This window comes from Amphichorda felina, assembly GCF_050947745.1.
Source record: "Amphichorda felina strain 45539 chromosome Unknown scaffold_1, whole genome shotgun sequence".
NCBI classification, from domain to species: domain Eukaryota; kingdom Fungi; phylum Ascomycota; class Sordariomycetes; order Hypocreales; family Bionectriaceae; genus Amphichorda; species Amphichorda felina.
Window position 1 is genome coordinate 4,514,485 of NW_028145049.1, and position 21,215 is coordinate 4,535,699.

The 21,215-nt window shown below is 56.0% G+C and overlaps 6 protein-coding genes across 6 annotated transcripts; 1 reads left to right on the plus strand and 5 right to left on the minus strand.

Annotated features, from left to right (window-relative positions):
* Positions 1-40: 40 nt before the first annotated feature.
* On the minus strand, positions 41-1,005 carry RPS7A (40S ribosomal protein eS7; the record flags this gene model as incomplete). Its single annotated transcript, XM_083190965.1, has 3 exons — positions 41-407; positions 470-552; positions 847-1,005. 3 exons carry the CDS (start codon positions 1,003-1,005, stop codon positions 41-43), a joined length of 609 nt encoding a protein of 202 aa, XP_083054824.1.
* A 2,652-nt stretch (positions 1,006-3,657) lies between these two features.
* Positions 3,658-4,779, plus strand: TWF1 (twinfilin TWF1; the record flags this gene model as incomplete). The annotated part of the gene is made up of 3 exons (XM_083190966.1): positions 3,658-3,676; positions 3,730-4,313; positions 4,384-4,779. 3 exons carry the CDS (start codon positions 3,658-3,660, stop codon positions 4,777-4,779), a joined length of 999 nt encoding a protein of 332 aa, XP_083054825.1.
* Positions 4,780-5,315: 536 nt separating this feature from the next.
* On the minus strand, positions 5,316-6,431 carry SFC1 (mitochondrial carrier domain-containing protein; the record flags this gene model as incomplete). The annotated part of the gene is made up of 3 exons (XM_083190967.1): positions 5,316-5,469; positions 5,536-6,292; positions 6,374-6,431. The coding sequence occupies 3 exons, from the start codon at positions 6,429-6,431 to the stop codon at positions 5,316-5,318; spliced, it is 969 nt and encodes a 322-aa protein (XP_083054826.1).
* A 2,158-nt stretch (positions 6,432-8,589) lies between these two features.
* ACO1O0_001482 (uncharacterized protein) lies at positions 8,590-8,964 on the minus strand (the record flags this gene model as incomplete). The annotated part of the gene is made up of 2 exons (XM_083190968.1): positions 8,590-8,878; positions 8,960-8,964. 2 exons carry the CDS (start codon positions 8,962-8,964, stop codon positions 8,590-8,592), a joined length of 294 nt encoding a protein of 97 aa, XP_083054827.1.
* Positions 8,965-11,848: 2,884 nt separating this feature from the next.
* ACO1O0_001483 (uncharacterized protein) lies at positions 11,849-14,109 on the minus strand (the record flags this gene model as incomplete). Its single annotated transcript, XM_083190969.1, has 5 exons — positions 11,849-12,166; positions 12,221-12,331; positions 12,388-12,690; positions 12,746-13,390; positions 13,573-14,109. The coding sequence occupies 5 exons, from the start codon at positions 14,107-14,109 to the stop codon at positions 11,849-11,851; spliced, it is 1,914 nt and encodes a 637-aa protein (XP_083054828.1).
* Positions 14,110-15,490: 1,381 nt separating this feature from the next.
* ACO1O0_001484 (WD40-repeat-containing domain protein) lies at positions 15,491-17,558 on the minus strand (the record flags this gene model as incomplete). Its single annotated transcript, XM_083190970.1, has 3 exons — positions 15,491-17,176; positions 17,226-17,381; positions 17,403-17,558. 3 exons carry the CDS (start codon positions 17,556-17,558, stop codon positions 15,491-15,493), a joined length of 1,998 nt encoding a protein of 665 aa, XP_083054829.1.
* Between the last annotated feature and the right edge of the window lie 3,657 nt (positions 17,559-21,215).

The following is a 21,215-nucleotide window of genomic DNA, read 5'->3' on the forward strand; positions in this document are numbered from 1 at the left end:
TAAAACAAATCCCACTCCATGGTGAAAGAGAATACTACATCTAGTACTCGGTGGTCTGAGTCTGGGGGAACTCGAAGTTGACGTTGCGGCCGGTCAGGCGGCGGTAGACCTCGGAGTAGGTGTCCAGGCGGTAGTCAACACCACCACGCTCCTTCTCGTCAAGGAAGACCTTGAGGAGCTTGGAGCCGTCAACGTTGGTGCGGAGGCGCTTGCCAACGATCTCGACGGGGTAGGTGAGGTCGCCCAGGATGGCGTCGTGGACAGCAGTGAGAGTACGGCTGCGGGGGCGCTTCTGCTTCTGGGTGTTGCGGCTGCGGGCGGAGCGCTTGGGGCGGGGCAGGATGCGGCGCGAGGCGAGGATCAGGACATGGCGGTCAGAGAACTTCTTCTCGAGCTCACGGGTGAGGCTAGGTCTCTGTCAGTGACATGGCTCCGTGGGAGAATCTACTCCGAGGTGAGTAAATCTTACCGCTGCTGGACGCGGTGGAAACCGCCCAGGGAAGGGACGGGGACAAAGATGACAATAGCCTTCTTGCCGTGGCCGACTTCGATCTAATCGAGACCAAAAAGTCAGCATGCGAGCTCCAGGACAAAGCCTTGGACCGCTTCCCGTCCTGTTCCTCAGAAGTCAATTTGTACGCCGGCATGGCGGACGCCGTCCCTCTCCAACAACTGCTCGTCCAATTCTGGCGAACCGCTGGGGCAACAGGCGCAAAACTCATTTACGCGTGTGTATGGATATGGGAAGGCGCCGTCTCGCGAGCCATTGTATCGTGGAGCTTTGGGAACAGGATCTCGAGAGGAGAAACGTTTTTTCGGCTTGGGAACTGTTCATGGTGTTCTCACCTCGCGGGCAGAGACGAACTGCAGAGGGCGCAGAGCGACCTTGAGATCGGCAGTGTTGGTCTCGAGGTCGAAGAGAGCCTGAGCAATGTTCTGCTCGAGCTCGGAGGGGTTCTGCCGCGAAGGGCTGTTGGCAGCGATCTTGTTCAGGGCCTGGCTCATCTTGGCGGTTAGTGCACAAATCGGTGGTTGTGGATGAGGATGTGTCGTCGCGATGCACCACCAGAGAAGTTTTGGTATGGGCAATTGGAGGGTCGGGGGATTGGGGTTTTCGTGCCCTGATGGTGTGGGTCTGTGGGATATTTCTGCCTCAGGTGTCATTTCTTCAGGACAAACCTGGAAGGGATGTGTTGACGGGAGAACACCGGCTTGGTGGGTCTTGCCAAGATGTTAGACGTAAGCAACCCAGTACGTACCGAATTGATGGACCCACTTCAGCTTTTGTCGTGACCATGGCTGGCTTCGGGTTATATGAGTCCAGGCGCAACATTATCGCACACGGAATGGCATCGAGCCCCCAACTCTTGGAACCCAATGGACACCTCCCGGATCAGCTAACGCGAGGGTGAAAGCGGAAACCTGGTCAGGTATGCGTATGAATACCGGGAACCCTATTTCGCTCTTTTGCTCCTGCTCTATAGACGGTTAACCCATCATTATCAGCACCCCCTGCCATTGTGGTAAGCCATAAGGCAAGAGCCATCGCCGACGACGAAACATTCTGGGTACTTATCTATCGACAGTCATTTTTATTAATCACAATGTTCACATAGTTTCCTTATTACCTCAAGAGTTTGAATGATTCTCCATGGGCTCCGAGCCTAGCTCACTGAGACAAACCATCTTTCACAGCCAAACCCCAGCGGGAACGCTTCTTTGATATCGCCACCAAAGCTCGCTGTGATAGAAGGTCATGCCCGTTATATAATTACCTAGGTACCTTACCAGGAGGGAAGGGAGAGGAGACATTGCAACTGCCTGCCCTGATTACTACACCTGAGGCTTCCTTGGAAAACTAGAAGTCACGGGCGGGTGACATTCCGGGATGTTAACAGGGAAAGCGCAATACACGCTCCTGCCACTGCCATTAGATTACCTCACCTCCTCAGCGGTTGCTCGTTTGTAGGGCCTCCCCCTTCTAACATAACTCGTCTTTCACTCCTCTGCCAATCACTTCACCGTCATCGCTCAACAGACCACGCTGTTAGCCAGTCTCAGTACCTCAGTGATACAGAATCCCTCCTTACACCTGCCCTCATCGTTCTTCTCATCCGCACCATGACAACTCTTGTGCTCCTCCTAACCCTCCTCATAGGAGCCGCCGAAGTCGTTGCTCAAAAATCCTACGAGATCTCCCCTTCGCCATCTACCTTTGAGTATCACGGTTGCGCTGTCGTTGATTTGAGTTGGCTCAGCGCTCGCATTGTCACCGCTAATGATCCTCCAACGTCCGACGAATGCAAGTCAGCTTGTCAAAAGTGGCACATTGCAAGCCTCTTCCCTAGGTTGGTAGTGCCAGTAGCTGATATGGACCATTGCACTGACCCCTAGGCAGCTCTTGTCGTTGCAGCAACAAACCGAGCGCCTTTCAACCCCTTGATCCCAGCGTTTGCGGCTACCCGTGTATAGAGGATCCTGCCCAAAGCCAGTGTAGAGGCCTTAGTCTAGGCAAATGCTCGGTTGTCTCCCCCGTCCACATCATGAGCAATGTGAGCCTCTTGGACAACCAAGACGACTCTCAATCGGCCCCTGGCATCTCGACTTATTTATATGTCACGGCCACTACTCCTTCACATGTTTCGGGTAATTATAGTCAAGTCATTCCAAGTTAAGCATTCCATTTCCGAGTTTTTGGGCACTGATCTTTTCATTAGGTCCTATCGGGACCTCTGCCTCGTCAAGCAAACCACCAAGCCTTTTCAACTACACTCTAGCCTATATCACGACCGAGTCCTCAGAGAATAGCATCTCTCTGACCATCCTTGTAGAATCAAACTCTTCTACAATTAGTCCAGACCCTAAGAGCAACTCAGGTTCATCAGCTCCGACCGAAACAGTAGCCGAAACCCAGCCCAGGCCAACGCCTTTGAACACTTCAGATGAAGACAGCGACCAATCTGCTCCGTCTGGAGTTCATACATCCGGAGCTTGTTTTCTCAAAGTTTACAGTCCTCCATTGCTGGGAGGACTCCTCATGTTTGCCGCTGGTGCAGCCGCTTAGTTATGGATTCACGTGGCTGGAAAAGTCGACATGGTGATTAAAATCACAGTGGCTTATTGACTAACGATTCAAAACAATTTTGGGGTCATCGGCCTGAGCATCCATTCATATGTGTCTGACTTTTGAAGAGCTAGATCATTTGATGGATGGCGAGAAGTGAGGTTATCTACAGTTCTTCAAAAGATTGGTTGATGTGAGAAACACACACTCAGTCACTGTAAATGAAGTGCATATTTTGTTCGTTCCACGCTGCTAAATTGTACATGTCGCAGTCTAAGAGCATAACTAGGGTTACACCCCCGAGTGCATTGTTTGAGCTTCATAGGCTAAAATAGCCTATTGAATGTATAAAACTAGATCATCTCCGGTAATTTATGTCTTGGATTTGCTATTGGTATTGACCTCTCCCACGTTGGAGGTGTTGGACTCGTTTCATCCAAGGCTGACGTCCAGGGTAACATGGCAGCCGAGCAACCCGATGCATCTCCCACGACGCCTAATGGCGGGGTTCCTCTGCACCTCCAACTCCAGCAAGGCGCATCAGCCTTGAACCTTCACGTCAATCGCGGGGAAATCAAAGACAGAAAGACAAGATGCAGTCTGGAATCTCAGGTACAAACTTAAAAAGGCGCCTCTTTTGGGGCGATGGCGCTGACGCTAGCCAGCTTCCGAGGAGCTCCAAGCTCAGTTCACGTCGCTGCTCGAGACGCCATCGACGTTTGGGCTCCTGGCCACCATCGACAAGGAGGCGCTGGTGCCCCTGACCACCATCGCGTCCTCGGGCCCATCCTTCAGCGACAACTTGGCCAACCTCCAGCCGCACCTCAAGCCCGACGCCGCCCTCTATGCCATCCTCCGCCGCCACGACGATGACCCGCCCTTCCTCGCCGTGACGTACGTGCCCGACTCGGCCCCCGTGCGCCAGAAGATGCTTTTCGCGTCCACGCGCTTGACCCTCGTTCGCGAGCTCGGCACCGAGCACTTCCGCGAGACCATCTTTGCCACCATGGCCGACGAGCTCAGCGCCGCCGGGTTCCAGAAGCACGACGCGCACTCCAAGCTCGCCGCCCCGCTAACCGAGGAGGAGCAGACGCTCGGCGAGGTCAAGCGTGCGGAGCAAGAGGCCGGCGCTGGGACGGGCACCAGGGAGATTCACCTCAGTAAGAATCTGAACATGCCGGTGCAGGAGGATGCGATTGCGGCGATGCGGGAGATTGGCGAGGAGGGTGGGCGTGTTGTCACCATGCTGGTAAGTGCTGCGGACTGATCGGTTCTTGGCTTGGCTGGTAGATGACGATAATGCTAACTATTACGGCTAGAAAATCAACCCCGACACGGAAGTTGTTGAGCTCGTCCCGGAATCCCCGACCCCCAGCAGCATCCCCGAGCTCGTCCAGGCCATCTCCACGACGGAGCCGCGGTTCACCCTGTTCCGGTTCAACCACACGCACAACGGCTCCGAGCAGAGCCCCGTGCTCTTCTTCTACACGTGCCCCTCGACAACGACCAATAGGTCCATCAAGCAGAGGATGATGTACCCGCTCATGAAGCGCGCCGTGCTGACGGTGGCCGAGAAGGAGGCGGGTCTCACGCTCGACAAGAAGTTTGAGGTGGAGAACCCGAGCGAGATTACGGAGCAGACCGTCATGGAGGATCTGCACCCCAAGACGACGTCCAGGCAGGGCTTTGCCCGTCCCAAGCGACCTGGTCGGTGATCGCCTTGCATATGGGTACTTGGGGGCACTGGAGGGTTTCCCGCGGACCGGGAAATTGCTTGCAGCTGCGTGTTGGCCACGAAATGACGAGCAGGCGAACAAACGAATCGGCTATGATGGAAAGACATGATGAATTTCTAGACTTTACAATTCTGGTATCACCAAGATGCATGCACAGAATGCCCTCGCCCTCGACCACGTCGCCATGAAAATGCGCTAACACCGCTCCGAGGAACTCTCCTCCTTCCCATGGGGGGAACCCGTCCGATATCCTTTCACATTCTCCTCCTCCGCTCGCTGAAAAACCCTCCTCCAGCCCACACCCAGATGGTCTCTTATAATGATAACTTAAATGGAAGCCTCCGACTCCTTTTTCACAGTGACTGGAAAGAAAGGAAAGCATTAGAACACCAGACATATAAAAAAAAGGAAAAAAAATCCGCAGGGACACTCTCTTGCAGCAGCAAGCTCCAGGATCCAGGTGGGGCATGGGGGGAAAAGGGGGGGGGGGAAGAAGAAGCCGGGGTTTTCTTCCGCTATTCCTCGAACTTGCCTCCGGTGAATGCCAGGTTGCTGCTCTCCAGGCGCTCCTTGAGGAACTCGTAGACGGTGAAGGTGACGGCCTGGCCGGGGGCGACGCGCATGACGCGGGGGGTGATGCCCTTGTAGAAGGCGTGGAATCCTTCTTGCCTGTTGTTTTCTCGGGTCAGTCACCTATCATGTGGAGCATCATATGCTTCTGTCACAGATACTCACTTGAACATGTCGGCGGAGATCTTGGTTATCCGGGTCCAGGCGGTGGTTCCGGGCTCGGCAGGGGTCTTCTGCAGGCGGGTCTTGATGGTGTCGATGGGGGCGTTGCTGAGGGGTCCCATGGCGCCGCTGACGAGGCCGATGAGGGTGGTCTGCCAGCTGGGCAGGTTGGTGCCCTCGTACTGGGGCTGCCAGTCCTTGAGCCACTCCTTGAAGTAGGTGTAGGCGGTGAAGTTGACGGCCTGGTTGGAGCCCTGGCGCAGGGCCGTCAGGCTGACGCCGCGGTACAGCGCGCCGAACCCTTCCTCGCGCACGACGGTGTAGAGGGCGTGGGCGGCGTTGCGGTACTTGGGCACGTCGAGCGGGTCGGCCATGGAGTGGTGCTGGGCCTGCAGGCGGATCTTGATGACCTCCATGGGGGTGACGACGGCGACGGCCTCGGTGACGCCCGCGGCGAGGCCCGCGATGAAGGTGGCGCGGCCGGACACGACGCCCGTCTCCTTGTCGGCGAGGAACTGCTTGTAGCTCTCGAACGAGGTGAAGCGGATGGCCATCTTGGGGACGATGCCCGTGAGGACGGCGCCCAGGCCCTTGTACAGGCCGAGGGGCGTCTCCTTGCGGACAATCTCGGCGCCGGTGCGCAGGAAGCCGCGCTTGGGGGCGCCGGGCTCGCGGGCGCGGCGCGAGAGCTGCATGCGCACCTTGATTGTGTCGAGAGGGTGGCAGACGAGGGCCTCCATCATGCCGGCGCCGCCTCCGGCTGTAGGTGTTTGTTAGTATTGGTTGGCTGGTTGGTTGGTCCGAGATGGGAGGGCCTCGGGAGGGCGCAGGAAGAGCTCACCGATGAGGTTGGTGGCCGCCGTGGGCGGCTTCTTGTTACCGTCGTTTGTACGGGGCATCGTGACGGTTGTGGTTGTGGTTGTTGTGGTGGTGGAGGAGGAGGAGGAGGAGGAAGAGAGGAGAGGTAGAGCTCGCCGGCTCTGGTCGGTAGTATGAGAGGCGCCGAGGTGTGAATTGGAGAACCTAAGTGACTGGAACGCTGGCGCCGTAAGATATACAGATTAGTAGTAGGAGTTACTCGGACCTCCGAACAAGGAGAGGGATCGAAGGAGAGCGAGGAATGGGAGGAAGCAGGAGAGGCCAGGGCGGGTTGTTTCGGGAGAGAGCAGGATTAAAGAGTCACAAAATCCCACGGCAGCTGCTTGGGGCGCTGGGGGTGGGATCGGTAGACTGGTGGAGGACCTCTGACATATGATTCGGGGCCTATCCACTATCGGTTCGGTCTACGGGGGCGCCACACACAAAACCAGTCCGGAGGCGAAGGGGATGGGGGACCCTTGGGAGGGCCGGCTAAAAAGCATATGATCTGGATTCTGGGTGCTCTGGGTGCTCTGGAGCCTCTGGGGCCCCAATGGCGGCTGGCCGAGCCACGGTACGTAAAAAAAGCCCACAAGTAATAGCGAGCGGCCTAGGCCTTGGACCGGTTGTGCTCTGGGTGCTTTCTCCACGGTAGCGGGAGAACTGGGTGCTGGTGGGCAGCTCGACCCGCGGCTCAGGAGCCGCAAGTTCCCCACTCTGTGGATGACGCGCCGGCCGGGCGGAGGGAGACGGAGCACCGGGATTTTGGCTTTAGAGGGAGCACTACTAGACATTTGCCGACGTCGGCCTGGTGCCAGCGCAGCGCAGCTCGAATCGCATCAAAACCCATCCGTGGCATCTTGCCTGGCCGTCGATGCCTCCCCGCACGGCAATGCCAGCCTCATGGGGTGCCAATTGGAGGCGTTTGCAAGATGGGCGTGATGACGTGTGGTTCCGGAGGGCGGTGATGCTCTTTGCCGACCCTAAGCCGAGCCTGTGATTTTGCGGGGGGATTTGCAGCAGGTGCAGCAGCAGTTGCAAGCAGCTGTTGCAGGGCCTGCAGGTGGCATTCTGCCACGGCCAGTGGTGAGTGGTGGTGGGCGGTGGGGCATTCTGCCACAGCCGTCATGGCCTAAACGGGGCTGCTAGACGAGCGCCCTCGGAGGCGCCCGGAGCAAAATGGGCCGGCGATTTGCCGCGAGTTGCCGAGGCACGCAGCAACGCACGCCCAAACGAGTCAGGCAGGTCTTCCAACAACCTGGAATGCTCTGTCACGAGGGCTAGCATTGCTGATTCTCTGGCTGGTGGTCTCGCCCATTCAATCAAGACCACCACCCCTTCCCCATCACCCACCGCTACCCGTCAACCAACTGCCCACCGCGATCTTCAATCCCCAACCACGCACCGCTGGGTTGGGGGGCGCTGAAACAGACGGCGCCTCTGCTCCCGGATAGCCCGGGTATCCACGACATGGCAAAATTTTAGATCTTGGTCTCCAGCGTGGGAATTTACCCGTCCACGGCGTCGGGGCGGCATCACCATGGCGACATGGCGGCGACCCTCTCCACCGCAAATTGCTCTTTGGGCCGTGGGCCACGAGCCACGCGCCTAATGTCCGAGTCCCGGGCCCGGGAGGACCCACTTTTTGCCGGCCCAGTGCACCGTGCGTTTCGGGAGGGAAACTCACAGTCGTAGCCGACAAGACTCTAATACGGTGTGGGCGTCCACTTCTATGCATTCGGCCGTTCGCGTTCGCATCCGACGCCGAGGCTGGCCTATTTTTGTGGAGGCCATGCCCGCGTGCCGAATTCATTCAATTGCGGCGATGCCACAGTCTACTATTCCCTCGGCGCAGAGGTATTACGTGTTGCAATGCCTGATGGGTGGGACGACGGTAAGAGGCGCCAGACCCGACAATGGCAAGGTAAGGAAAGGGTCATCAAGTATTCATAATCATGACCCATGTAAAAGGTCTTTCCTCATTGATGCGCTATGCTAGTGTGGATATTATTTTGCCCTGTCGTAAAGATAAAGTACCATTGGAAGGGGTCTATGTCGGTGTGTGATTCGTGATTATTCGTAGCATTGCCATTGGCGTCGTCGTGGACATGCCCATTTTTTACTCGTACATGTCTTGAAGCGTTGTAGCGTGACAGCGTGAAAGAAGAAAAGCCAAAAAAAAAAAAAGGAGAAAGACATCTAGCCTTTGAGCGTGGCCCCTACTTCCGCCAGGAGCAGGTCCTGCTCCGAGACGGTGTCGTGGTCGGAGCTCCAGCCGCCGACGATCCGGGGGAAGTACGACGGCCGGGAGGCGCCGGGGGGGCTCGCCGTGAAGGGCTGGCCCTTCCACCGGCGCGGATCGTGCATGCGGGCGTTGATGGGGTCGTCCATGGCCCGGAGATGGCGCTCTATCGAGTACGACACCGGCCGAGGAGGGAGGGCGGCTGTGCGGGTGTTTGCAGAGGAGGAGGAGGAGCAGCCATGGGCACTATGAAAGGGAATTGTGTTAGTTTTTTTTTTTTAGTTTTTTTTCTTGGTCTGGGCTGGTTGGTGTGAGTTGAGAACATACCTCATGGAGGAGGCTCTGGTTGACGAGGAGCTCATGGTTTTTGCGTGCTGAAACTGACGGGCGGGCTGGTGAAGCTGGCGGCCGGGGTTTGTGTCCATATCTGGAGAGCTGGAGCCATTTGTATCCGACATTGTGGGAGAAGACGTGGGGTGACGGGCCAGCCGTGTGTGGTGATTTGTCTCGACCGGGGTGCAGCGGCAGAGGACGTTGAGCGGCCCAGCGTGTGTTCTGGGGTAGGGTGCGGGGGAGGGGGGAGGAGATGAGGGCAATAAGAATGCTGGAGGGTTGGCTGTAGGGATGGCTGATATAATAAAGGAGGCGTTGTCGGGGATGCACCTGGGATGCAACTGAGATGCAACTGGGATGCAGGTAGAACATGGGAGTCGAGGAAGATGGGTATATTAAGTACTGGGTTTGTGATAATAGAGGCACAGAACTATTTTAGTTGAAACCAGCAAACGGGCGACACGCGGATAAGTGGCACGAATGGTATAACCCTACATAGTTAGTTGCGGCCGCTATCGATCGGTCGCTGGAGATGGCTTGGGATGGCGCTCCGGCGTTTTTCGGAGTCGATGATGGAGGTGGGCGGACGGACCCTGTTGACTTTGTTCGGCGGGTGGGGACGACGCTCCGGCCCGGGGCGAAGGCCTTGGGACCATTTTGGGCCCTTGCCTGAGGGGCCTTTTAGGCCTTTGGGCCCTGTTTGGGCCCCTTGGGAAGGGCGGCGAGGGGGCGGCGAGGGGCCCGTTCTGCTCCTGTTGGTCCTCCTGGCCGTCCGTCCTGGGCTCCTCCTGGCCGTCCTGGCATGTCACCGTCGCACCGGGCGTCAACGGCCGTGACATGTCACTGGGTTGGCTGTCAGTTGACAGCTTCTGAAATGCGACACGTCTCTTTTTCACTTCTTTCGTATTTCCATCTCTGGGCATCTTCCTCAGCGCCATCTTGCATGGTATCCGTGTTGGTTCTCGCTTCTGGGACCGACCTCTCCTCGCCCCATTGTAGTATTTGGTGCTACAATGCTGCGTGGTGTGGCCTTGGAGAGTGGATCCCCGTCAGTCAGTCGGTGTGTCGGTCCTAAGGGATCAGCTCCGACGTGACCACAGCTCCGATACGCAATACCGTATTCGGCCTCGTTTGAACCAGAGCAGCTTACATGCTGCTGTTTACTATGTGCCATTGGGAAACTGATCAGTCCAAGCCTCCGGGTGCCATCCGTTTTCGGGCGCAGGCTTCGGTCGGCGACCCCAGTGACAGGTTCCATCGCATACCTGTCTGTGACGTGTATGGGATCTGCAGCCTGTATGGGATCTGCGACGTGTATGGGAGTTGACCTGGGACTTGCTGCAACTTTTCGGGGCCACTATTGTTATGCATTACAGCATCCAGGTGTTCAGGAGGACGTCTCGGGTCGCTGACATGTGGGGGGACACCTGCGGCCGTCCTCCAACGACGAGTCGTGAGACGAGGTACTGCGAAGGTGTAGGGCTGAGGGGACTTGGACGACTAATAAAAGCCCCCATGAAGAGACTGCTACGTACTAATATTAACACAGGCTCGGATGATTAGTAGTATTAGGCACGACTGGGAGAATGCAGCCCGTTCCCAATGCCAAAGCACTGGAAATTGCCCAGACGCCTTCTGCCCCGACGGCGTGGGCGCGCCATGTGCATCGTGCGAGATGAGACATCCATCCTGTCATCTATGATTATGGAGGGCCTTCGTCGCCTAGCCTTGCCCGTCTCGACAACGCTGAAAGCCGCTTCTCCAGTCTCCGGTTTCCCTTCTCCAACCGCAGCACAACACGCACCAGCTCCGAAGTTCGGCGGCAACCACCACCTATTTTATTACATACATACATACATACATACATACGTACGTACGTACGTACGTCCGTAGCCACTACTCGTACATTCATAGCGTCCGAAGTCCTGCGAACAGACCCTATATTGTGCCCTTTTCTCTCGCCCTCCGAAGATGCTCGGCGCTCACCTGACCTTACCCATCGGCCCCAGCGACTCCACGCCATCAACGTTTCCACCCCACCGCCAAGACACAGCCAAACCCCTCCCCCCCTCCCCCCCGAAAATTCACGGTGCAACGCTTTGCTGCAAGTTTCTGCTGCAACACCCGACAGTTTGCCCCCTCCCCCCCCCCCCAAAATCGTGCATGCATCAGTCATCCTCCTCCCCTGACCCTGCTGTCATGCTGCGTTTTTCTACGGGGCACCACGCTAGTCCGACCCCTGCAAGGGCATCGTGCAGTTTCTCCCCTCCCGCCCCACGAGGGTCCCAACGAGTCAACGGCCCTGTACGGAGTAATAGTAGTCGGGAAAAATACACCGCGCCCGAAATTCTACGGTCTCATATATATCCTACATGTGTGTTAACAGGCCAACGTCCCCGGACCAGCGCGCGCGCGCGCATATGATTTGGAACCCCTCTTGGGAGGGGGCCTAAGGTTTTTTTTTTCTTTCTTTCTGCTTGGTGGCCTTTCCCGAATTTTCACGGCATGCTGATAGGTATTATTGGGACGATTCTTGGGACTATCGGCGCATCGGGCGGCTCTTGACTTTGCCTCCTGTACTGGGAGGACCGAGGACTGACTCGTAGTTGAGAACTGCGCTGTGGGTGACATATAATCCACAACGTGAAGCTGACCTGGACCATGCAGGGGATGATGAGCTAGACGCTCGCGTTGGGTACTAGCCGTCGAATAAGCCAGCGCCGTTGACGCATATCCGACAAGGGGATGTAATCATGGTCTAGTATTCGTGTATTCGTACTCGACTATACTCGTGCTAAGTAATACTACCTGCGTCCCAACAAGGAGAAACGTGCCATGCCCTTGCCACGTACCTGCATTCGACACGGAGAAACGTGCCGTGCCCTACCTACCTACGGAGTACGTGGGCAGTTTCTCCTTGCTCTTCTCGCGCGTCCTGCCCCTGGACGCCTCCACCGCTTCCCTAGCCCCCTTTGCCCACGTCTTTACCCTTTTCAGGGCATCCCCGGCCAGTCGTGGCCATGCGCACATTGCGTTGTATAGCGCGGCTCTGCCCGGCCGCATATACCACGCAATACCCATGACAAGGGCATACGTCAGAAGCGGCAAGATGATCATGGTGTTGCGGAAGGCCGGAGGCTCTGGCACCATCTCGCTCCCATCCTCCTTGGGGTTGTTGAGGAATGGCAGCGCCCAGAATGTCTAGCCGTACAGTCAGAAATAAACGCAGAAACCGGCAGGGTCAAGGGCTCTTACCGCCAGAAAGCTGACAGGGGTAAATAAGACGGTGACAATGGTAAAGATGTAGATGGCCTGGTTTAGCGCCATGGCTTTGGTTGCCTCCCGGAGGGATGTGGCGTTGAACAGCTACCGTACAGTCAGCAAGGTCGTTTGAACATAAATCTCCCAGGGGATCCACATACGCCATCCCGGAGGCTCTTGATCTCCTCCGACTTGGTGGCGACGCGGTGCTTGATCTGCTGGGCGCGCGCCTCCATGTTCCGGATAGCCTGGTCCCAGTTCTCCTCATCGTGCTGCTTTCGGAAGCGCACCAAACTATGGAAGTCGTCGCTGTCTTGGAGCTCTCGTAGTCTCTCGACGCCCTCGTCGACCCACTCGTCCACCAGGCGTAATATTTGCAGAGCGACAAAGTAGTCTTTGGACCGGGTGAAAGATGAGTCAAACATGAGATCCTCGACGCGCTCATCGTCGATGAAATCGCTCAGCTAATCTCAAGGTTAATCTTACCTTTCCTATGTTATCCAGGTAAGCCTAACTTACGTTGACTTGGACCAGCTTGTCGATACTGTCAAGCGTCTTGTCCCACGCCTCGGCCGCCGATTGAAACACAAGCTGCGCCTCAACTAGGAATTGCGTGATGCCACTCCATCCTGTGCCCGGCCATATTCTGTAAATGTCCCAGGCTTCCCTCGTCGGCCTTGTCCGCGGCTCGTATGACATTGTCTCGTCCGACAACACTGTTATGCTGAAGTTGGTATGGTGCTCAACGCCCATGGTCACGGTCACCATGGCCAGCCGCTCCACAAAGTGCCTCTCGCGGTCCTTCTGACCGATGCTCGCGATCTGCCTGTCGAGAAGAAATCCGCAACGCCTCGCCTCTTCGGCTGCATTAAAGGTCAGGTCCACGCCCCCGTCGGGGAGACGCCGCGCCTGAAGCCATGTCCTCTCCACGGGCTGAAAGTATCGTACACGGTAGCGCATAGACTGCGAGAAGCCATTGTAGCAAAAGAAATTCTCTAGGCGGAAGCGCGGAGAAATAAACGTCCACAGAGGACGGATGTCGATGACGTTACCCTCGGGGGCGTCGAAAAAGGGCTCAAAGATGCTACTGAGGTAGGCAAGTAGCGGGAGCGGGAAGCAGAATGGGCTGGCATCTTCCCTTTCTCCCAGTGTCACGTAGCTGGACTGAGATTAGCGGAGGCATACAATGGGGATTCGGCTGGGCTGAGAGGGGCTACATTATCTGGCCTTTGCACTTTTCGTGGGGAGAGTGGTACACGGGTGGCTCGAAATCACGAAGCTTCCCCGTCGCTGGGAAATGCTACCAAGTCAGCATCATATCAAATTGAATGGGTCCCAACACCTACCTGGGGTGTTCTTGGGATGGCCTCCGTCACATCTCGACACCACTGGTGCCACACCACCTCTTCTGCATGCAACTTCTCATCGAGCTCAACCCATGGCGTATAGAAGACCTGTGGAATTTTGGTACCGAGAACACTACCCTCAGGTGACGCCCCCACCTCCACCAGCATACTTGTGACGCCATCCTGTCCCCAGCCTCTGAATTCGCGCAAACTCCGGGGCCAAACTCTCTCAATGGCCTCGCGCAGCTCCTGCCGCGAAAACACTTGCGTCGTCGTGCTGCCGTCATCGCCCTCGTCCTCCCGCGGCTGCCAGACCAACTCGGCTGTCTGCCCCGGGCGGACGGCCAGGCGGATGCGGCCATGGAAAGGCTCCTCATCCCTGACGTCGTAGAACCACTCGGGCTCGTTATAGAGACCAAGTTGGAAGAGGAAGGCCTTGCAGATGTCTTGGAGGTGCTGCTCGCGGGGGAGGACCTCGGCCGGCGTGTCTGGGTCTCCTCCAGCTGAGGACGGCCCGCCTTCATTGTCCGAGATCATGTTGTTCGATACCATCCTATCGTTATGATGTGGCGTTAGGCCGTGCCCTCTGTGAAACCCGGGCCAACTTTCTGTCATATGTCATGGGCAGGTCAGACAGTCTGTCGTCTCAGACGGCGCCATGTTATCACGAGAGGCGCAGTCGTGCCGCCGCGGCCCTGAAATGCGGCTGACAGGTTGTTCAGTGGCCAAGTTGACGGCCTGCATGAGACCCCTACCATGGAAGCCAATCATTGCGGGAGGGTGTGCCCGATGGCGGGTGTCCTCTAATAGGAATCGAGATTCGTCCGGCAGATGGTATACATAGTAGTTTGCTGTTAATATTATCACACAAAGAACCAAAGGCGATGATGCGGATCAAGAGTCTTCAATCTGGTTGAATGTGAGAAGGATGTGTTCTGAACTTGGAAGTTGCGAGCAGCCCTGAACCTGCCTTTGGAGCTTCGCCCAGCGTTCCTTCCAAATCTCTACCATCCCTACCCACCAGCAGCATATTCTTGGCGCCCCACAAGGAGGCTACATCCAATACTACTATGTGGTACTCCGTACTATTCTAAAAATGACCCGAGATTCCAAACGACCACGCGACTGGAGCCATCTGGGGCATGCCCAAAGAACTGCGCCAAGCCCCATCCATCCATCTACAAAAGATGCCGTTGGCCCAACAAGCCAACCCCAAACGTGGCCAAGCCGCCGCGCAAGAAGCCCGGCCCCAAGCCCAAGCCGTACTGGGGGCGCAAGCTCCGGCGCACCGCGCGAGAAGAAGATGGAGGTGCTCACGTTCCTCGAGGCCCACGAGGTCGAGGAGATGATCGACTACTCGCCGCGGCCTGGTACGGCATCCCTGTGTCGACTATCTGCCACTGGGCGAGGAAGAAGAAGGAGGAGGAGGAGGAGGAGGAGGAGGAGAAGGGGCGCTTGCTGAGCGAGCAGCAACGAGACTAGCGGCCGCCGCAGCAGGCTGGCGGAAAGGCAGCGGAAGATGGGATGGATCAATTTGCGTGAGGTTGGATTGAAAAGTAACTATATACCTACCTGTACTAGTCACAGGGAAGCCATGTACATTTGATTAAAATTTTGTATATATTCATACTCGTATGCGCCTCTTATCTTCAAGATGGGCGCACCAGCCTAAGCGCCTGAACATGATTTTCGTTGCCATGAGATATCGATTCCCGTACCGTTTCTTTTCCTATTTTGTCCGTTACGTCTAAAAGTCCGAAACCTATACCCCAAACCATGCGCTAGGGCATTGATAGAGAACAATCCCCGCCTGTTTTCCAAATAAGCTCGTGGTATCATGAACGCCCTGAAAGTTCAATGCTTAAACGCCGTGCGGTCACTGTGCCGTGCAAGAGAAAAGCATTACAGAAACAAAAAATTACGACGGTGTGCCCATTTCCTCCACCGTCTCTCCCTCAAAGCTGTACAGTCGTACCTCACCGTCCTCGCTGCCGCTGGCCATGCGGCTGTCACTGAGCCCCACGCAGGTCACCGGACCAGCGTGGCCGGTGAAGCTGCGCTCACACTTGCCGGAACGCGGCTCCCAGATCTTGGTCATGGAGTCGTTAGCTCCCGTCACGACGCGCAGGGTGTCGCCAACCAGGCCCCAGATACCCTCGACGTGACCGAACATGCTGCGGATGCACTTGCCCGTGGCCGTGTCCCACAGCCGGACCGTGTTGTCCAGGCCGCCAGTGAGCATGTAGCGCGGGGGCAGGGGCCGCGACTCATCTGACGTGAAGCTGGTGCCGTAGGCGGCGCGATCGTCGGTGGCCTGTTCGGGCAGGGGCGACGCACTTCTTCGGCTATGGACAGAGGTCGTGTCGTTGCTGTCGTGACCGGGCACCTCGTCGGGCTCAAAGTCCGGTGGCATGAGCAGTACCTGCTGGACCTGGCCGACGTGGCCTAGGTAGGTCTTGATGCACTGCTTCGTGTCCAGGTCCCAGAGCTTGACAGACAGGTCGTCGGATGCTGAGAACACGGTCCGGGATGGCGTGTCGAGGCGGACGTGGTTAACCCAGTCGGTGTGCCCGCGGAGGGTGAAGGTCTGCTGGTTGTCGAAATCGAAAATCTTGACTGTCTTGTCGATGGATCCCGACGCCAGGGTGCTGCCCTCGTAGTGCACTGATAGAACCCCGTCGGTGTGGCAGTCGTTCAGGGTGTTGAGGCACTCTCCCGTCTGCCAGTTCCAGATCTTGATGGTCTTATCAAAGCTGCCGCTGATGAGCTTGGACTCGTCGAACTGCAGTGTTCGCACCGTCGCCGTGTGTCCACGTAGAGTCTGCAAGACCTCGCCCGTCTCAATGTTCCAGATCTTGATGGTCGTGTCGTAGGAGCCCGTGGCAAGAATGTTGTGATCGAACTGAAGACATGTCACTCCATTGCTGTGTCCCTTGAAGGTCCTGATGGAGCATCGGCCAGTCTTCCAGTTGTACCCCACTTTGAAGCGATCCCTATAGACATCCTTCCAAGGCCTGACCTTGCGCTCCACCTCGAGTTGCGACCCGGTTTTTGTCGATGCCGACGCTTCCAGCCGCGGACGCTTCGAGGGACCGTCTTCGCCTGCATCCAAGGGCCTCTTGTTCGATCCCGGTGAAGGCGGCGATGCCGGAGGTTCGCTGACCTCGACAACAGCCGGAGGAGAGTGGGGGTGGTGTGTCTTGTGATGTCGGCTCCAAGCTGCCAGCTTCTTCTTCTCCAGCAGGGGAAGGCCCCAGCCACACTTGGTGCACTTGCGGTCGATGTGCTGTTCGCACATGCGGTGCCACACGACGTCGTCATCGGCGAGGTTGCGCCAGCGGCGGCTGACCTGTGCGGCTTTGCATAGGGAGACGGTGTCGAGGTAGCAGAGGATCTTGTAGGAGAGTTCGGGGGGTAGGGCGGTGAGGAAGTCGATCTTGAGCTGCTCGTGGACTTCGCGCGATACGGTCGAGAGTTGGGGGAAGCAGCATTGTGTGATGATGCCCTGGAGCATGAGTTCGCGGTGCTTGGCTGGGGCGGCGGAGAAGAGGGACCAGACGTGGGTGATGGCCTGCTGGTCTGCGCTGGGGAGGCTGTTGAGATCCTGAGAAGGGTCAGCATTAGACTGGACTCCATGATCCGGAGCAACTTACACGCTGGATAATGCCCATCTTGGTCTCGTCCGCCGCACGGCGACACTTGGAGTCGGGGCGGTGGCGGTAGCAGAACCTGGTGTTGGGGTCCTTGGGTTCAGACGAGAGGTCTTCCTGCAACTGCTTGCCAACGGGTGCATATATGCCCGGGATGTGCTGCTTGAGGAATGGGCTGACGTGCTTTCCAACAAGATCGGAAGGCATCTTCTTGATGAGACGGGAGGCGTCCTCTTCTCGGGGTCCACGCCTGTCGCAGTTGTCCTTGGACGGCTGCTGGGGGGCTGGGCGAGATGAGTCGTCGTCGTCGTGTGTGAGGGGTGGTGAGAGGGCCATGTTGTTATTTGAGGGCGAAGGGTCGGCCTGATCTTGGTGTCGGGTGTAGTTGCGGTGCGGCGATGTCGACGCCGGGCGGCCGCTCAGCGCTCCAAAGATGCTGTCCATCTAGGTGTCGGAAATGATCTATTTGGGGGAAAGACAGGGCAAGGCCGGTCGGCACGGCGATGTAATAAAAGGAAAACAAGACCAGATGACTGAAACCAGGGGACGCATTTGCGCAAGGCTAGGGAGGCGAGGCAGCGCAATGTGCGAGGCGGATGAGGCCACCGATTAGGATTGCGTGACGCTGACTCTTTGGGCGCTGGGTCGGTCTGTGCTGAAGCGGTAGGCGCCAGACCAAAGCTGACAGTGTTAAGCTTGTTTGTCTGTCAGCGACTTGGCCACCTGAAATCTGCGCCTTGGGCCAGGGGGCACGGTTGAGTCGTTTGCAGTGTCGCAGTTGTTGTCCGTGTCCTCAGGTGGCGGAGATGGTGGTATTGCACAATTGGGTGGCGGCTGTCGGAGGCAGTCGCGAGGCTCCTAGTTCCTGATTTTCGCTGGCCCCTCCAAAACCCCGCGTAACGGGCCCGGCTTTCTGGTTCAAAGCTTAAAGCGAACTTACGTAACGATCAGAGGGACGTGCTAGTCGGGGACCGACAGCCCGTGGCTCAACGGCAACTTTTGGGGATGCGGATGCCTCGTTGCAAGTGCTTCAAAATTCTTACAAAGACGAAAATTGCGACGGTGGCCGTTGTGACGAGCCCCTCAGCGCACAAAAATAAAAGCATAAGAGACGGTGAGACCTCTAGTGCTGTGTTTGGCTGTGTTTGGCTGTGTTTGGCCGTGTTTGGCCGTCGCCAGAGCACGAACTTGCACCAACGTATGGCGTTATCGGTGAAGAGGGCCCACGCCGACACGCCCGACGGGCCGGACGACAGAGCCAGCTCCGAGCGCCGATTGGCTGTCTCCTTGTCAATAAATGGGGCTCACCCACGATCGGCGGCGGCTGTCGTCGTTCTGCCGTTTACGGCATCAATTGATTGATCCATTAGGTGACACGGAGAGATGCGAGGGTGTCACCGCGACAGGCACAGATTTGGAATGCCACCTATTCCTACGGATACTCTTCATCTTCATTTTGTTTCCCTGTCTCCTCTATATTCCTCCATCGGCCCGTTGTATCGGTGGTCTTCTGCCGCAAGCCGGGTTCCATCATCTGATTGGCAAATTTCAAAATTGCAGATGATGTGATTTGGCCAAGAGGTGATGTCTTTGACACGCAGCCTCAGGCAAGCATTGTAAGTGAAGTGCACATATTAGATACACAGCCACTCAAGTTTGCAGGAGAAAGCGAGGGATCTTCAGTATCTCATGTTGCGAAAGAAGCCGTGCCACCCCTCACTTAAGTCGATACTTTACGGGTCATATTGAAAATGAAAGGCAACTGTTAACGCATCTTCCCTAATCCTCTTCTAAATGGGCAACCTGGAAGGACCTCCAAGGGAAGGGACAAATATCCTGAAAGTGCACTTGTAGCACTCCGTAGATACTGCCTAGGTAGGCAGATACCAAAGTGGCTCCTTCCAAACTGCAAGTATACTCGTAAACTAGAACCTTTGAGTTGCATTCTTACCAAGTCTCACCATCTCCCTCTGATTGCACCATTCTTTCGACGACATGCCCTTCTTTTCCTTTTCCAGTGACCTCGGATGTCGGAAGCGACTCAGCACCAGGGTGCCATGGCGATGAGGAGTCGAGGCCCAGATAGTGAATCAAAATGCCATCGAGCTCGAACTGATGCCATCAACTACCTATCAACCTCGCCTCGCAATGGAGAGGTGCCAACCGGAGTCGTCACACTTCCAAACAAGCACACCATGAATGCTCCATCCGGCATCATCCACAGTTCGGCACACCGCCCGTCCGGCTCCGCCTTTTGGCCCCCCGGTCACCGCCCAGCTGGGTTTCCCCAGTTCTGTCCCCGCATGTTCGCCAACTCTGGTGACCGCTCCACTAGTACTGCGATCGTCGTAGTAGTAAAGCAACACACGTGATAAGTTGACTAGTATTAGGTGGTATCATGGACTCCCTTACTCATCATTGAGTTCCTACCAGATGATCGTCCACAATCCTTGATGCCAGAAGCGTCACTAATTTCCTCGGCAGGTCTATGTTGGCCAGGTAGTAGAGATGCAGACAAGACGGGCAATACAGCTTCCACTCGATCTATGGGGCCATGGTCTCTCAATCATCTCTCACCTCCTGGTCACATCATACTCAACACCGCATTACATTTTCCTTTCCCAGCTTTTTAGGTTTCCTCTCTTCCTCATGTTCACTTATTCATCGCTTCAACTTTCTCCAAGTTCGGGTCCACAGCCACCATCGAAGCTGGCGTTGTTCCAGTTAATGCAACAAACCCAATTATCATTCTATACCGGCTTTCTACTGTAAAGGAAACATCACTCCAGGAGGGAGTCAAATCTCAACCATGAAAGGGCAACCCCACAAGCAGGCTCGGACTAGTTGTCTGAGCCATGGAAATCCCAGCTCCAACCACCCAACATCCCGGAATCAGGCCTTCTTCCCATCAATAACCCTGTTCAAGTTGTCTTCGAATTGCGGGAGTCCACTACTACAAGAGATGCAGAAATAAATGCTCTCAAACTAGCTCGCTGGAACCCCCGACAATTTCACTATTTCGTCCTATTTTACCAACCTACGGATTATTTCTACCTCGACGAATTTCTCCCGCATGTATGATCTTGACTTGATCTAAGGCGAGACTTCTCGCTCATCCGCTCAACTCATCCTTGACTCGTTCAACTCTCACCAGAATATCGCGTACCAAGCATTGAAAGGGACCCCCACGGTCTCTTCTTCTTGCGGGTTGCCCGGGTGCTGGGAAAACGCATTGGGCTCTGCAAATTTCAGTTTTGGCACAGATAGGGGATCGAAAAGTCCCCATACTCTCACTGCCGGTTGATGCCATCTGGAGAACAGGATAGTTGAGAAAATCCTAATATTCCCATTGAACTTTTTTATCTTGATTGTTTATGATATATATCCCGCTTCCCAGTATTATGTGCTACTTTTAAACCTCCCGCTCTAACGCAGTGTATGGACAGACCGCGCCAAACTTCAATTTCGACGACGCGTCAATCACAATTGACCAACCTGTATCAAATTCTGGTCCGCCCACCGCCAACTCGACTGTATGGCTGGCTCGTGATCTTAATTGATGAGATGCTTTTTGGTGCCACCTGGCGCTGGTCGCAAGAACGATATGTTGCTGTCAAGATCAATAACTATCGCTCGTTCCTCACGGCGGGTTCCTACCGAGAGTGAGGTCAACATCATCAAACATCTTTCTTGGGCTAACCCACGGCATCACGGCTGGCATTTCATCAGGAAGCTCTCCGAGGCTTTTCTCCTGAACGGAAATACAGGCCACGGCGTGTGTCTAGCTATGGAAGCCTTACGCGAGCCTTTGTGGATCTACCGCGAAAGGTATTGTGAATCTACCGCGAAAGATATATCAATGGCGTCAATCCTCCTGAGATTTTAAAGATCTTGTTGAAAATGATTCTTCATGCTATTGACTATCTCCATTCTGAGTGCCGCATAATTCACATAGGTAGGGCACCATCATGGTTTATTTCCACTAATGCTGAG